This window comes from Emys orbicularis, chromosome 5 (assembly GCF_028017835.1).
Source record: "Emys orbicularis isolate rEmyOrb1 chromosome 5, rEmyOrb1.hap1, whole genome shotgun sequence".
NCBI classification, from domain to species: domain Eukaryota; kingdom Metazoa; phylum Chordata; order Testudines; family Emydidae; genus Emys; species Emys orbicularis.
The window spans coordinates 117,013,179-117,031,018 of NC_088687.1; the positions used below are offsets into that span (position 1 = coordinate 117,013,179).

General features: G+C 42.2%; 1 protein-coding gene across 1 annotated transcript in view; it reads left to right on the forward strand.

The window, feature by feature from the left end:
• Positions 1-17,840, forward strand: part of BOD1L1 (biorientation of chromosomes in cell division 1 like 1) — a 55,646-nt gene that overhangs the window by 9,306 nt on the left and 28,500 nt on the right. The window contains exons 9-11 of the mRNA XM_065404753.1: positions 3,061-3,136; positions 4,710-10,947; positions 17,227-17,294. Of these exons, the coding sequence (XP_065260825.1) occupies positions 3,061-3,136; positions 4,710-10,947; positions 17,227-17,294 (6,382 nt within the window). The remainder of the gene's footprint in view (positions 1-3,060; positions 3,137-4,709; positions 10,948-17,226; positions 17,295-17,840) is intronic.

Consider the following 17,840-nt stretch of genomic DNA (forward strand, 5'->3'; position numbering starts at 1 on the left):
GACAAAAAATGTGATTTATTTATTTTAAGATATTTATTTTAATTTATCATGGGGTTTTCCCATTTAACTACTATGCTTCTAGTTCAATGTATTGATAACCCCCTAGTAGCCAGCTCCTGCTATGTTACAGTATAATTAAAGTATGTATTCTGAATGCCTCTGATCACCTTTCTTTTATGTGCATTTAAGTGTGTGTTTTTGTGATCCTTCTAATGTCAGACTTCCAGCCCTCAGCTCACCACCTGTCTCTCTCGGTTTCTCTCTCCAGTCCTAAGTGTCTCTGAGCACGGTGGGTGTGGGAAGAGTGAATTAACCAGTGAAGTTTGCTGAAGTGAATTAATAGTCTTCCACTGTCAATTCAATCAATAATGCAACCAAACTAATTCATTGCCTGATTATGTATATTTCTTTAACCTTTCACAAACATTCAGTTTAAAACATACAATGAAAATAAAAGTGTATGAGGTGTAATTGAGGCTGAGAAATTCACCACTTGGTAATCATGAAGTGGAGCGTTAAGCCTGAGATTTGTACTTTAATTCTTTCCCCTTGGGCTTATGCCTTACTAATTGTTTTAATATAAATTATTTATTAATTTAGTCATAGAACCATAAAAATGTAGGACTCAGAGACCTTAAGAGGTCATCTAGTCCAGTGGTTCTCAGCCAGGGTTTTGGGACCCCCCTGGGGGGCCGCAAGCAGGTTTGAGGGGAGCTGCCAAGCAGGGCCAGTATTTGATTTTTCTGGGGCCAAGGACAGAAAGCTGAAGCCCCATCCCATGGGGCTGAAGCCTGGGGCCCTGAGCCCCACCCTCTAGGGCTGAAGCCGAAGCCTGAGCAACTTAGCTTCATGGAGCAGCATGGGGCCCGGGAAGTTGTCCTGATTGCTACCCTCTAATGCTAACCCTGGCTTTTATATGCTGAAAAACCGTTGTTATGGCAGATATGGGCCATGGAGTTTTTATAATATGTTGTGGGGACCTCAGAGAGAAAAAGGTTGAGAACCCCTGATCTAGTTTAGCCCCCTGTGCCAAGACAGAACCAAGGATACTTAGACCATCCCTGACAAGTGTTTGGAGGTTTTAAAAAACAGGTTAGACAATGATGAGCTTTCTGCAACCTCCCATAGAAGCCCATTCTAAAGCATAACTACTCTTATCGTTAGAAAGTTTTTCCTAATATCTAACCTAAATCTCCTTGCTGCAGATTAAGCTCACTACTTCTTGTCCTATTTTTAGTGGACATGAAGACCAATTGATCACAGTTCTCTTTATAACAGCTCTTAACACATTTGAAGACTATTAACAGTTCCCTCCTCAGTTGTCTTTCTCAAGCCTAAACATGCCCAGTTTTTTTAACTCTTCCTCATGGGTAAGGTTTTCTAAACCTTTTATCATTTTTTGTTGCTCTCCTATGAACTCTCTAATCTGTCCACATCTTTCTTAAAGTTTGGCACCCAGAACTGAACACAGTATTCCAGTGGAGGCCTCACCAGTACCAAGCAAAGTGGGACAAGTACCTCCTGTGTCTTACATACAGCCCTCCTGTTTTAATATACCCCTGAATTATATTAGCCCTTTTCGCAACTGCATTGCATTGTTGGTTTATATTCAATTTATGGTCCACTATAACCCCCAGATCCTTTGCAACAGAGCCACACCTAGCAAGTTATTCCCAATTTTGTAGTTGTGCATTGGAATTCTTTCCTTCTTAAGTGTCCTTTATTGAATTTCACCTTGTTGGTTTCAGACTAATTCTCCAACTTGTCAGGGTTGTTGTGAATTCTAATCTGTCCTGTAAAGTGCTAGAAATCCCTTTCAGCTTGATTTCATCCACAGATTTTATAAGATGCTCTCCACTCCACTATCCAGATAATTAATTAAAATATTTAATAGTACTAAATCCAAGACAGACCCTACTAGATATGTCCTCCCAGTTTGACAGAAAACCACTGAAAACACTCCTGAGTACACTTGAGTCTTTCAACCAGTTGCGCACCTGCAGTATACTAATTTAATCTAGACCACATTTCCCTAGTTTGCTTCGAAAATGCGACTGTGTTAGAAGCCTTGCTTAAAACCGAGATGTATCATGTCCACAACTCCCCCCCAGCCCACCCCATCCACTAGGCCAGTAACCCTGTCACAGAAACAAATTAGGTCAGTTTGGCATGGTTATTACTTATTACCCTATCCTTTAGGTGTTTACAAATTGATTGTTTTATAATTTTGTTCCAGTATCTTTCCATGTATTGAAGTTAGGCTGACAAATATATAATTCCCCGAGTCCTCTTTGGTCCTCTTTTAAGATGGGTACCTATGTTTTCCCTTCTCCTATACCCGGGGACTTCACCCATCCTCCATGAATTCTCAAAGGTAATTGCTAAGGCTTCTGAGATTGCTTCAGCTAGTTTCTTAAGGTGTATTTCATCAGCCCCTGCTGACTTGAATGCATTTAATTTATCTAAATATTCTTTAACATGTTCTTTCCCTATTTTGGCTTGCATTCCTTCCTCCCAATGCATGGTGCCGTGCAAACTGGAATGTGTTATGCATCCTTACAGAGAGTATCCGCACAGTCTCCAGATTTGGCTTGATTTTTAAGTCTCGAGACATACATAAGAAGCCAAGTTTGTGGAAGATCAATTCAGTATTTTAAAAATTCTTTTCTGTAGAAAGCAGTAGAGTAAGGATACAGGCAGGGATGTTTGTTTTCGCCTGTGCAGTGGTTCTCTTTGCTCATCCAAGTTACAGGGGACACCTAGTCATGCTTAACAGTACTAATACTTGTATAGTACTTTACATTTCAAAGCACTGCACAGACATTAATTAATCTTCACAGCACATCTGTGAAGTAGGTAAGTATTATCCCCATTTTGCATATGGAGAAATAGAAGCTTACTGTGTTAAATGACTTGCCCAAGGTTATGCAGCAAGTTCTTATTAGATGCTTTAGTGTGCAAATGTCTATTTTTTCTTAGTTTAAAAACTATCGTCTGTGAGTTGATGAGTTAGACTAAATTGTTACAACATTTTTCTAATGCTTTGACTATCTATTTTAGGCATGTTGAAGATAGTTGGCAAAAGAAATATGAGCATCCTGAAGAAGATTCCAAAGAAACACAAAAGACAAATGAGGTTTGTGTCATAGCTCAACTAGTAAACTTTATTTTAAATTTCATATCAAAACATCTTTGTTTTACTGAAATTATCAAATGTCTCTAATCTGTTCATTTTTAATTGGAAAAATGATTATCTGTATATACTAAATTTCTCTACTACTAGATTAATCTTTATGAATTATTTTTCCCTGTAATTCTTTCTCTGGGTTTAATTTTCTAGCCTTGTTATTTTAGTAATGCTGCTTTGCAGCTTTTTAGAACAGCTAGTGTAGAAAACCTTTGTAGTGTTGCAATAAGTAGGAGGAGTTAGGGAGGTTATATTATCTCTGTATTTGACATTGATGGAATACTGTGTCCAGCTCTGGCATTCATACTTCAAGAAAGACGTTGAAAAATTGGAGAGGGTTCAAAGAAGAGCTATGAGAATTATAAAAGATTTGGTAAGCGTGCCTTATAGGAGAGATTCAAGAAGTTTCATTTGTTTAGCTTATCAAAGAGAGGGTTAAGGGGTGATTTTGATCAGTTTATGGATGGGGAACAGAAATTTGATAACAGGGCTCTCCTTCTAGCAGACAGATATACAGTAAAATTTGTGTTTTCTGGCACTTTACCAACCGGAAAGCTCTATAAATCAGCATTTCTGATCTTCAGTAGGGTTGCCAGGTGTCCGTTTTTTCACCGGAACGCCTGGTCAAAAAGGGGTCCTGGCGGCTCCGATCAGCACCGCTGACCAGGCTATTAAAAGTCCGGTTGGTGCGGGGCCGGCAGGCTCCCTACGTGGCTCTGCATGGCTCCCCGGAAGTGGCGACATGTCCCTGCTGCTCCTAGGCGGAGGAACGGCCACAGGGGCTCTGGGCACTGCCCCATCCCGAGTGCTGGCTCTGCAGCTCCCATTGGCTGGGAACTGCGGCCAATGCGAGCTGCAGAGGCTGCGCCTCCGCCTAGGAGCAGCAGAGATATGCTGCCACTTCCAGGGAGCCACCCGAGGTGAGCGCCGCCCGGATCCGGCACCCCAAAACCCCTCCCATGCCCCAGCCCCCTGCCCCGCGCCCGCTTCTTCACCCAAACTCCTTTCCAGAGCCTGCACACACACACACCCGCCACCCAGCCCTGAGCCCCCTCCCGCACCCAAACTTCCTCCCTCTTAGTTAACCAGCATTTTTAACTTACCGGCACTCCCCATTCCTCCAACATGCTGGATAACAAAGCTTTTACTGTAACAAGATTTAGTGGCTGGAAATTCAAGCTTGACAAAATCAGACTGGAAATAAGGTGCAGTTTTTTAATAGTGAGAGTGATTAACCATTGGAACAATTTACCAAAGGTGGTGAGATTCTTCATCACTAGAAATTTTTAAATCAAGATTGGATTTATTTTAAAGATAAGCTCTAGTTCAAACAGAAAATAATTCAGGGAGGCCTGCTAATTCTGATTATTATTTCATATTTGTACCTATTGGGAGCAGGGAAATTAATTTGGGGTTCTTACAAGAAATATTATGTAACAAATTATTTCAAAGATCTAAATTAAGATGATAAATGGATTCCTCAGTGTAGTGAATGTACTGATTTTTGGTGGTGTTGTTTTAGACCTGTGAAAAAATCTCTTCAAAGGAGCTGAAGCATAATCATGGAAAAAGCGAAGTGACTAAGCCTGTTAGAAGAGTTTCAGAGTCAGTACATTCAACTGAGGAAAGCAAAAATGATCCTAAAGTGGAAAGAGAACATAAAAGAAAAACCTCTACCTCTCTTCAGATAGAAGGAACGCAGCAGGACACAGAAACAAGGGATCCCAAAAAGCAGCTGGAGAGAGCTGAGATTAGTACTGATGAACTGCAGAAGCAGAAATATGCCTTTAAAAATGAAAAACATCTGAAAAAAGATGATACAGAAATTCAAAATTTGAGAAATGTTCCCAAGAAAGAACTCAAATCATTTAGAGATAAAAATGAAAAAGAGAGAACTCTTTCAGAAGATAAATTGTTAGTAAAACATAAATATAAAGGAGACAGTGTACATAAAATAAGTGATGATATTGACCTCCATTCTTTTGAGAGAAGCTTGAAAGGTGAGGATAGTGTTCAAAAACATAATCAACAAACAAAGGTTCCATCAGATGATAAATCTGAAAAAAAAAGTAAACACAGAAGCGAAAGGAAAATATCAACAACTAGCAAAGATGGAAAAAATGTTTCTGAATACACTTTAAAAAATGAAGAAATGTTGCGTAAAGAAAATAACAAAAAAGACAGACACATTTCAACAGAAAAGTCAAGAGTGGAATACAAGTCCAAAAGGTCATCAAGTGATTCTAGGCCACAGAAGGATTCTCAGGGTAATTCTAAGCAACTTGTTTCTTCATCACAGAGAAGGAGTGAAAGCTATTCAGAAGATAAACATGAAATAGAATCAACTAATTCAGATAGTAATTTAAGGCAAGAAGATAGTATTCACAGAGATAGACGAAGATCGAAGAGCTTCTTAGAAGACAAGATTTTGTTAAAGTCTAAATCTAAGAGTCACAGTAAACAAGCCAAACCAATTGAAACAGAATTACAAGAAAGTTTTACAAAACACGAGACTATTCAGAAACCAGACAAAGATAAGAATATGGAAGAGAATGACACTGATAAACAACGCAAATCCAAGAATGAAGATAAAGTTTTTGATGAAAGCATTGTTGATTTTGAGGTAGAAAGTGGGATGCACTCAATTTATAGTTCACAAAAAGACTTTAGCCACAGAGTTAAGTTACAAGCAGGCGAAAAGGTAACTGTAAAAGAGAAAAATAAGAGTGATAAAGATATAAGTTATTCCAAACTAGAAAGAAAGCTGTCAGTAGAAGGTCACAAAAGCAGAAACTTAAAGCATAGCAATAAGGAAATGAAGAAGAAGGAAGAGAGTAACAAATTGGAGGACAAAGATATTAAAGAAATAGACAGTAGCCATGAAAAGGTGCAAGGGATTATGATTATGGATAAAAAGTCAAGTAAGAAATTATCTTGTGAAAATAAAAAAGGAAACTTTTCAGCCCATGAAATGACAATGGAAGAGGAAAAATTAGCAACTGATATATTTGTAACCAGTCATATTCCAGCCACTCAAAGGCCAATCAGGACTAGTGATGGCTTGTTACATTCTGAACAAGGAGAAGAGCCAATGGAAGTTGATTCAGAACAAACATATGCAAAGGTACATGAAGCATCTAAAATTGAAGAAAAAAGCAGTAGTAATTCACTACTAGACATGGACTCTGAAAATACTGCAAAAGAAAATATGAACCTACATAATTCAAAAAATGAATTAAGAAACAGATTGGCGGATTTTGAAGCATGTGTATCAGAGTTTCCAGCTGACAGAAATTCTGAACAAACCATTGAACATGAAAAAAATCCTATTGAAGGAGTTGATGCACTAGATACTATGTCCAAACAAGCTTCTGAGGAGCAAGGACCCATTAAACAAGGGGCGTATCAAATGAACATTGTGTATGAAACAAGTGGCAGAATTTTACTTAATGCTCCTATTAAGGAGCAGACTTCAGAAGATGCCAGAAAACCAAAAAATTTAAACAAAGTCAATCCTATTGAAGAAAGTCTTTCTTTAGCAATTAATTCATCCAGACAAGATGCTTCCCATAAAAAGTCCATGGATATATGTATCTCAGACTTCACAGACTCTTTGCCTAATGTAGCTAAAGAGGAATCTCATACTTTAGATAAGATTTGTTTAAAGAAAGACTCCTTTATTTTAGACAATAGTGCAACACAAACTGCATACATGGAACAACAGGGTAGCCCTGTGCTAGGTTGTGTTATGAAAGAAGCTGAGGTCACCATGATAAACTCTGAAAAAAAAGATGGTGAGACTTGTCTAATTGGTGAACAAACAGTAGGAGAGAGCATGGGTGATGTAAGTATACAAGAAGGTTATGATCAAGTGACTATGTTAGATAGTGTGCAAAGAAGAAATGTGTATAATGTAACTGGTGGAATAGAAGGCAAAAGCTCGATGACTGACCAAGCTGCGGATCATGAAGGTATAAGCATGAAAAAATCTGTCTTGATGAACCTGGGGAAAAAAGAAAGTGATGATAACTTAAATATAGGTGCTGCTGCAAAGGAAGAAAAGGGTACCATGGTGGATCTTATCAAAAAGAGTGAAGGACATGATATGGGTGACGTGGTAGAATCTTCTTTGTTGCTAGTGCCAATGAATGTTATAAGAGTTCCAGAAGAAATAATTAAAGACTCTTTTATAGTTAGTGGAGCAGAAGAAGGTGATGGCATAATAACTGACACTGAAGATAAAAATGAAAGCAATGTAGTGGGCACCAGTGCAGGAAGTGTTGATCACATATACAACAGGCTAGAAACAACTGAGGCCACTGCAATAGGAACTAGCACAGAGAAAATGATTGAGAGCACTGTAATGGCCACTAGTTCAGGAGAAGGAAAAGGTGAGGGTGCTGCAATACACTCTGAAAAGGAAAGTGATGCCACAACTACTTGCTCAGAAGAAGAAAGTGAGGTTACTTTAATCTGCACAAGCATAGAAGCCGATGAAGGTTTCACGACAAGTATATGGGCGAAAAGTAATGAAGGTGTCAGTTTCAGCACAGAAGCAGATGGTGAATGTACTGTTGCAGCAGCTGAAGAAGGTAGCGGTGTTGTCACTGGAGGATTTGCAGAAACAGAAAGTTTCCTAACTAGTACAAAGGAAGGAGAAAGTGCTGAGTGCACCATGATTTATACAGAAGAAAATGGTAACGATTCAGTCAATGCAGGCAGAATAGAAATTGAGGATAATGTGAACAGTGCTGGGACAGAAGAAAAAGATGATGCTGTAACTAGTGCAGGCTCGGAAGAGAAGTGCAAGACTTCAACTTGTAGACGTACAGGCAAATTTGAAGGTTCTGTTACCTGTATAGGTGAAATTGAAAGTGATGGTGCTGTAACCAGTGCAGGCACAGAAGCAGGTGAAGGATCCATGAGCAGCAACAATTCAAATGAATGCCAGAGCAATGTAACTGGTGCTGACCAGTTAAAAGAAAGTGAGGGTGCTGTGACTTGTACAGGTGCAGAAGAAAGAGGTCATGGCTTCATAATTGGCTCAGTGACTGGTGTAGATGCACAAGAAGACAGTGCTGTAACTGGTGCATGTGTTGAAATGGTCATGAACAACAATACCATGAGTGGAACAAGTGCTGACAAAGGTGAAGATATTGTAAATGGTGAAAGTGCAGTGACCAGCACAGGCATAATAGCAGAAGATGATGCTGAGACTGCAGCAGTCTGCACAGGACTAGAAGATAGCAATGAAGGTTTTGCAGTTGGCTTAGATGTAGAAAAATGTGAAAGTGCAATGGACAGTACAGGAGCAAAAGAAGAAGCTACTATCACTATGATCAGCATAGGGCCTTGTGACGATGAAGGCTTTGTGACTAGCACAGGTGCAAAAGAAGAGGATGAAGAAGGTGAGGGTATTGTGACCAGTACAGGAAGAGGAAATGAAGAAATAGAGCATGCTTCAACCTGTGCAGGACTAGAAGGTGAAAGTGCACTCATTTGTATAGCGTCAGAAGAAGGTGAAAGTTCGATTATTTGCATAGTTGCAAAACAGGTAGAAGCTGAGTCTGGTATGGCTGCCACAAATATAAATAAAGATGGGGTTGACAGCAATACTGGTGCAAAGAAAGAAGCTAATGGTGGCATAATCTGCAAAAGTGCAAAGGGGATAGTTGAGAGCAGCGTGACAAGTGCAAGCATAGCAAATGAAGACACTCTGACCCCAAATACAGAAGAAGATGAGGATGCCATGATGTCTATAGATGTTGAAGCGTATGAGGGTCCAATGACTAGTGTAGTGACAGAGAAAGATAAGGGTCAGTCTGCTGCTGCAGCTGAAGACAAGAATGGCAATAGTGCTGATGGAAGTCATGGCAGAAAATGTGAGGGTCCCATAACCAGTGCAGTCACAAAGAAAGATGAGAGTCCTCCTGCTTCTACTGATGAAGAAAAAGCTAAAGGTGACGTGATCTCTACCAGTACCGTAGAAGAAGGTGATGCTCCCATGCCATGTTCAGCCACAGAAATTGAAGAAGGTTCCCTCACTGTTGCAAGAACAGATGAAAATGAAAGCACTGTGGTCTTAATAGACAAGGAAGAATTTGAGGCTCCCAGGCCTAGTACAGCCACAGAATTCAAAGAGACTACATACACTGCCAGCAGTAAACAAGCAAAAGATGAGTGCACAATGATTTCCACCAGTATTGTGGAAGAATTTGAGGCTCCCATGCCCAGTGTGGCTATGGAATATAATAGTCAGGTCACTGCTGCAAGAAAAGAAGAAGTGAATGAGAGTACTATGTTTTGTATAGACATGGAGATATATGAGGTTGCCATGCCCAGTGCATCCAGTGCTAGAGATGATGGAAATCCTCCAACTGCAAGCGGCAAAGAAGAAAAAGATGAGTGTGCTATGATTTCCACAAGTATAATGGAAGAACAAGTGATCCTTGTGTCCAGTGAAGCCACAGAGGATAGGATTCAGCATGTTGCTGCAGGCACAGAAGCAAAAAGTGACACGGCCATGATCTCCACAAGTATGGAATATTTTGAGGCTCCTATGCCCAGTGCAGCCACACAAGATGAAGATCAACTCACTGCTTCAGGAACAGAAGGAAGACTGGAGGCTGCCATGATCACCAGAAGTGGGACAGAAGAATGTGAGATAGTCCTGATCAGTGCAGCCACACAAGCTGAAAGTCAACTCATTACAGCAGAAACAGAAGAAAAAGATGAGGGTTCCATGATCGCCCCAGATGCAGCAGAAGAATGTAAGGTTGTTGAGACCAGTGCAGCGAGAGATGAGCAGCGTGAACTAACTGCTCTAAACGCAGAAGGGAAAAGTGGTGGTTCTATGATTATTGTTAGAAAGGTGGTAGAATGTGGGGCTTCAATGCTGAGAGTTGCCAGCAGCAATGAAGATCAACACATTGCTTCAAGTATAGACGATAAAGAGGAAGGTGCTGTGATCACTCTCAGTACAATGGAAGAATGTGACAGTCTTTTCACCTTCTCAGTCATAGAGGAAAGTCAGCTCGTTGCTGCAAATACAGAAGTAAAAGATGAAAATGTCATCTTTAATAGTACCAAAGAGATTGAATGCATCCTGTCATCTACAGGCCCAGAAAAAAGTGATAGTTCTTTGCCTGTGGGTGGTAGAGAAGGAGATGAATGCATATATAGGGGAGAAAAGGAGATTCATGAGGATGCTGTGATGGGAGAATCAGTAGTAGCTAAGATCACATCAGACACTGAAGTTGCAGAAACAGCTGACACTACAGTGAACCTCATAAGTATAGATGAAGCCCTCTGTATGGAGATTAGTACAGAGTCTACAGTCATTGTTAGCCCTTCTACAGAGATGGGTGCAAGTGGTGAAAGAGCAGAAGAGTATATTCCATATGTGGAAGTTACATCAGAACCTTGTATTCCTTCAGAAGAAGCAAAGAGGAATGATAATTTTAAAAACATAGACTATAATGTTAACAGTAGCTTATTATTAGAAAGTGACTTTTCTGAAGCAAGGACTTCACCTCCTAGGGCACAAACTCTTCCGCTAGTTTCTGAACATGAAAGCAAATTGACTGTAAATACCAATCAGGGTGAAATAACTGTAGAAGCAAAACTGGGAGAAAAGAGTGACTTCCCTGTGTCGCATATGGATAAACAATTTGAGAATGATGGCAAAAAGAACACCGTGGAAGTAAATGATAACCTTGGAATCGAAGTTTCTTTTCAACAAAATACAAGCTTCAATTCAGGTAAGGTTTTCTCTCTCTTCCCTTCCGCACCCCCTTTGATTTATAAACTGCATGTACCTAACATACTTTGTAGTTCCTGAATCTACATATGTAGGGGAAATTCTGTTGAAACGCCCTATAATGGTCTGTCTGGTACTGATGGATCTTTTCTTTTGAGAAGGGTGTAACACCTTCTCATGAAAATCAGCCTCTCCCATTAAGGCCTAGTCTACACTTGCGGGGGGGGGATCGATCTAAGATACGCAACTTCAGCTACGAGGATAGCGTAGCTGAAGTCGACGTATCTTAGATCGACTTAGATTGACTTACTTTGCGTCCTTGCAGCGCGGAATCGACGGCCGCTGCTCCCCCGTCGACTCCGCTTCCACCTCTCGTGCTGGTGGAGTTCCGGAGTCGACGGGAAGCGCGTTCGGGGATCAATCGCTACCCGCCGATCCGGCAGGTAGTGTAGACATATCCTAACTAATGTCTCTTTCCTGTCTACTGACTTACACAGTCACAGAGGCTCACAATACGACCGCTCAAATATTACCTTTCAATATGGGATTACAGATGTTATGAATGAAATTAATGCATGCAGCAACTGACAAGCATTCAATAAAGTCTCAACACATTCTTATAATTCATACTTCTTTTAACAATGGTAACACACATGTGATTCCAGCTATGTATTTGTCAGTGGTCAGTTGAGACATGGGGACCTCAACATGAGCTGCCAGCATCAGAGTTACTTCATAGAATCATAGAATATCAGGGTTGGAAGGGACCTCAGGAGGTCATCTAGTCCAACCCCCTGCTCAAAGCAGGACCAATTCCCAACTAAATATCCCAGCCAGGGCTTTGTCAAGCCGGGCCTTAAAAACCTCCAAAGAAGGAGACTCCACCACCTCCCTAGGTAACGCATTCCAGTGCTTCACCACCCTCCTAGTGAAAAAGTTTTTCCTAATATCCAACCTAGACCTCCCCCACTGCAACTTGAGACCATTGCTCCTTGTTGTGTCATCTGCCACCACTTAGAACAGCCTAGCTCCATCCTCTTTGGAACCCCCCCCTCAGGTAGTTGAAAGCAGCTAACAAATCCCCCCTCATTCTTCTCTTCTGGAGACTAAACAATCCCAGTTCCCTCAGCCTCTCCTCATAAGTCATGTGCTCCAGACCCCTAATCATTTTTGTTGCCCTCCGCTGGACTCTTTCCAATATTTCCACATCCTTCTTGTAGTGTGGGGCCCAAAACTGGACACAGTATTCCAGATGAGGCCTCACCAATGTCGAATAAAGGGGAACGATCACGTTCCTCGATCTGCTGGCAATGCCCCTTCTTATTCAGCCCAAAAGGCCGTTAGCCTTCTTGGCAACAAGAGCACACTGACTCATATCCAGCTTCTCGTCCACTGTGACCCCTAGGTCCTTTTCTGCAGAACTGCTACCCAGCCATTCGGTCCCTAGTCTGTAGCAGTGCATGGGATTCTTCCGTCCTAAGTGCAGGACTCTGCACTTGTCCTTGTTGAACCTCATCAGGTTTTTTTTGGCCCAATCCTCTAATTTGTCTAGGTCCCTCTGTATCCCTACCCTCTAGTGTATCTACCACGCCTCCCAGTTTAGTGTCATCTGCAAACTTGCTGAGAGTGCAGTCCACACCATCCTCCAGATCATTAATAAAGATATTAAACAAAACCGGCCCCAGGACCGACCCTTGGGGCACTCTGCTCGAAACCGGCTGCCAACTAGACATGGAGCCATTGATCACTACCCGTTGAGCCCGACGATCTAGCCAGCTTTCTGTCCACCTTACAGTCCATTCATCCAGCCCATACTTCTTTAACTTGGCGGCAAGAATACTGTGGGAGACCGTATCAAAAGCTTTGCTAAAGTCAAGGAATAACACATCCACTGCTTTCCCCTCATCCACAGAGCCAGTTATCTCATCATAGAAGGAAATTAGGTTAGTCAGGCATGACTTGCCCTTGATGAATCCATGCTGACTGTTCCTGATCACTTTCCTCTCCTCTAAGTGTTTCATGGAGCAGGTACTCAATCATGGAGTACCTGCTCCATGATTTTTCCAGGGACTGAGGTGAGGCTGACTGGCCTGTAGTTCCCCAGATCCTCCTTCTTCCCTCTTTTAAAGATGGGCACTACATTAGCCTTTTTCCAGTCATCCGGGACCTCCCCCGATCGCCATGAGTTTTCAAAAATAATGGCTAATGGCTCTGCAGTCTCATCCGCCAACTCCTTTAGCACCCTCGATGCAGCGCATCCGGCCCCATGGACTTGTGCACGTCCAGTTTTTCTAAATAGTCCCGAACCACTTCTTTCTCCACAGAGGGCTGGTCACCTTCTCCCCATACTGTGCTGCTCAGTGCAGCAGTCTGGGAGCTGACCTTGTTCGTGAAGACAGAGGCAAAAAAATCATTGAGTACATTAGCTTTTTCCACATCCTCGGTTACTAGGTTGCCTCCCTCATTCAGTAAGGGGCCCACACTTTCCTTGACTTTCTTCTTGTTGCTAACATACCTGAAGAAACCCTTCTTGTTACTCTTAACATCTCTTGCTAGCTGCAACTCCAAGTGTGATTTGGCCTTCCTGATTTCACTCCTGCATGCCTGAGCAATATTTTTATACTCCTCCCTGGTCATTTGTCCAATCTTCCACTTCTTGTAAGCTTCTTTTTTGCATTTAAGATCAGCAAGGATTTCACCATTTAGCCAAGCTGGTCGCCTGCCATATTTACTATTCTTTCTACACCTCGGGATGGTTTGTTCCTGCTACCGCAATAAGGGTTCTTTAAAATACAGCCAGCTCTCCTGGACCCCTTTGCCCTTCATGTTATTCTCCCAGGGGATCCTGCCCATCTGTTCCCTGAGGGAGTCAGTCTGCTTTTCTGAAGTCCAGGGTCCGTATTCTACTGCTCTCCTTTCTTCCTTGTGTCAGGATCCTGAACTCGACCATCTCATGGTCACTGCCTCCCAGGTTCCCATCCACTTTTGCTTCCCCTACTAATTCTTCCCTGTTCGTGAGCAGCAGGTCAAGAAAAGCTCTGCCCCTAGTTGGTTCCTCCAGCACTTGCACCAGGAAATTGTCCCCTACACTTTCCAAAAACTTCCTGGATTGTCTGTGCACCGCTGTATTGCTCTCCCAGCAGATATCAGGGTGATTAAAGTCTCCCATGAGAACCAGGGCCTGTGATCTAGCAACTTCTGCTAGTTGCCAGAAGAAAGCCTCGTCCACCTCATCCCCCTGGTCTGGTGGTCTATAGCAGACTCCGACCACGACATCACCCTTGTTGCTCACACTTCTCAACTTTATCCAGAGACTCTCAGGTTTTTCTGCAGTTTCATACAGGAGCTCTGAGCAGTCATACTCCTCTCTTACATACAACGCAACTCCCCCACCTTTTCTGCCCTGCCTGTCCTTCCTGAACAGTTTATATCCATCCATGACCGTACTCCAGTCATGTGAGTTATCCCACCAAGTCTCTGTTATTCCAATTGCATCATAGTTCCCTGACTGTGCCAGGACTTCCAGTTGTCCCTGCTTGTTTCCCAGGCTTCTTGCATTTGTGTATAGGCACTTAAGATAACCCATCGATCGTCCCTCTTTCTCAGTATGAGACAGGAGTCCTCCCCTCTTGCTCTCTCCTGCTTGTGCTTCCTCCCAGGATCCCATTTCCCCACTTACCTCAGGGCTTTGGTCTCCTTCCCCCGGTGAACCTAGTTTAAAGCCCTCCTCACTAGGTTAGCCAGCCTGCTGGCGAAGATGCTCTTCCCTCTCTTCGTTAGGTGGAGCCCGTCTCTGCCTAGCACTCCTCCTCCTTGGAACACCATCCCATGGTCGAAGAATCCAAAGCCTTCTCTCCGACGCCACCTGCGTAGCCATTCGTTGACTTCCACGATTCGACGGTCTCTACCCAGGCCTTTTCCTTGCACAGGGAGGATGGACGAGAACACCACTTGCGCCTCAAACTCCTTTATCCTTCTTCCCAGAGCCACGTAGTCTGCAGTGATCCGCTCAAGGTCATTCTTGGCAGTATCATTGGTGCCCACGTGGAGAAGCAGGAAGGGGTAGCGATCCGAGGGCTTGATGAGTCTCGGCAGTCTCTCCGTCACATCGTGTATCCTAGCTCCTGGCAAGCAGCAGACCTCTCGGTTTTCCCGGTCGGGGCGGCAGATAGATGACTCAGTCCCCCTGAGGAGGGAGTCCCCGACCACCACCACCGTCCTCCTCCTCTTGGGAATGGTGGTCGTGGAACCCCCATCCCTAGGATAGTGCATCTTTTGCCTTCCAATCGGTGGAGTCTCCTTCTGCTCCCTTCCCTCAGATGGGGCATCTAGTCCACTCTCCGCATTAGTACCTGTAGAGAGAACATGGAAACGATTGCTCACCTGTATCTCCATTCCTGGTACATGGACGCTCCTCTGTCTCCTTCTGGAGGTCACATGCTGCCAAACTTCTTCACCATCCTTCTGTCCCTGCTGCGGCTGCTCTGAATCTTCAGAACATTGTGGCCGTAGAAGCATCTCCTGACGTCTGTCCAGGAAATCTTCATTTTCCCTTATGCAATGCAGAGTCGATACTCGTTTCTCCAGACCTCGAACCTTCTCTTCCAATATGGAGACCAGCTTGCACTTTGTACAGACAAAGTCGCTTCTGTCCTGTGGAAGAAAGACAAACATGGCACAACCTGTGCAGGTTACAACAGCAGATCGCTCACCTTCCATATCACCTTCCTCTTACGAGCTTCCTCAGCTGTTGCAGGAACTACTCAGAGAAACCTGCAGATGAAAGCCTCAGTGAGCTCTCCCCAGGCAAACTCCCTCTGTTAGCCTCTGCTGTTCGCCGCTCAGCTGGTTCGCTGCTGACTGCCCTTATATACCAGTCAGGCCCACTCAAGGCCCACCTGGAACAAAGCACTCCCAATTCACACTTTTCAAACAAACAAGTAAGCAATCAAGCACACGGTCAAACTGACAAACTGTCCCAGCAACAGACACTCACCAACACAGCCCCCCTAATGCAGCACTTAGCGTACCTCCTCTTGGACAGCTCCCAGGCAAACTCCCTCTGTTAGCCTCTGCTGTTTGCCGCCGAATCATTGCAGATTCAGAAGAAATTGGGCTGTAAAAGAAAGAAAGCTCTCAGATATACTATATCTTCATTAATAGTAAAGGAAACAGAAAAGACTGGTCAAGTAATTTTCCTTTTATAAATGCTTTCTTCTTCTCTCTCAGGTTTTCTCACTAATAAAGGTAGAAGAAATACATTAAACATTGTAAGACAAATTTAGTTTCCAGAAAATATGCCAAATTGACATATTCACTATGTATAGAATAGGGACAAGTATGGTCCATGACAATGCAAACTTCCACTCATTGCCCTGCAAATCTTCCTCAACCCTGTCTCCTCTGGGGAATACTGGGTAGTCCAATCTTCCTATTCAATTTTTGTTCTCCACTGAAACAGCCTACATGGATGCCAGTTGTACTCATTTTATTTGGTGGACTGCAATCAGTGAGTCATTTCACATAGATCATCAAGCAGCCTTCAGATGGTAATGACTTTGGGTTAATAAGATTTTCAAAAATGAGTTCCTGAAGACTTCAGAATCCATATTTAGATATGTAATTAATTGACCTGATTTTCAGAGGCGTGGAGCACCCTGTGGCTCCCATTTGAAGAGTGTGTCGGGGCGGGGGTGGGAGGAGGGAAGACTCTTCAGGATCTTGCGAAAAGACAATCATTATATTAGTTGGAGCTATTGAATATTTAGCCTCTCTGAAAATCTGGTCATTTATTTGGATGCCTAATTATGGACTTAAACTCTTAACTTTAGGCACCTTTAAAAAAAAAAAAAAAAAAAAAAAAAAAATCTTGATTTATGTCCCTTAGTGCAACTCCTGAGCTATCTAGTGACTCATACAGTTTTAATGGTCTATTTAGATTTTTACATAATGAAGTCTGTTGATATTACTAACAGTATTTAAAATAAAATATTGAATACTTTCCATAATTTTCAAAATCAAGCATCAAAATTAAGCTGAGAGAAACCTGGGATCCAATGTTCTCTACCCCAACTCTTCCATCAAAACATTAAAAAGTGGATGGGAGAGTGAACTTTATTTTGTGGGGGACAGATTATTTTCAAAATGATTAATTCATTTCATCACTGGGGTAGCTACATCAGATGCATGAAGTTTATATGATGTTCCTGGGGAACAGCAGTCCTATTGCGGTTCTATACAAATTTATAAAATAATTGTTAATCTACTTATATTTCATCAGGCAAGAAAGAAACTTTACCAATCTTGGCTGAAGAACTGGAACTGAAAACAAACTTGAAAACTGAAGAGGTATTTTGAAAATAGCGATAACATTCTCTCCTGTGTAGTTGTGCGCAATCTTAAGTTTAAATTTTCTTTTTTATATTTATTACTATTTAACTAGAATGTGTGTGCAACTAAAACTGAATTTGAATCTTGCAAGCTTTTAAAGGGACATTCTCCAGATATTTAGCTGCAGCTTTTCAAGTGACTCGTATTTAAATTGCACACGTGCACCTTACAGATTATTCAGCAGTAGAATCTGTTGCCTGTTCCAACGGTGTAATTCCCCCTTTTAAATAGCTACATAATGTCTCAAACTGTGCCTTCCCCCCTTTTTTTTAAGGGTTGAAGTCATATTGTGAATATGCTTATTATGATAAATAGTTCTTCTGAACATACTTATGCATGCATAAATTTTATAATCCTTAATATCCATTAGTTAGGTATTTTGAAATGAACAGATGCTACTGATGTTCATTTTCTCTGCTCCACTTTTTTGTGCTGAGCTGCAAAATCACTTGTTTCAAGAGAAAGCCAGGGAAGACTGGAAAAATTGACTGTCTAAGGAAAATA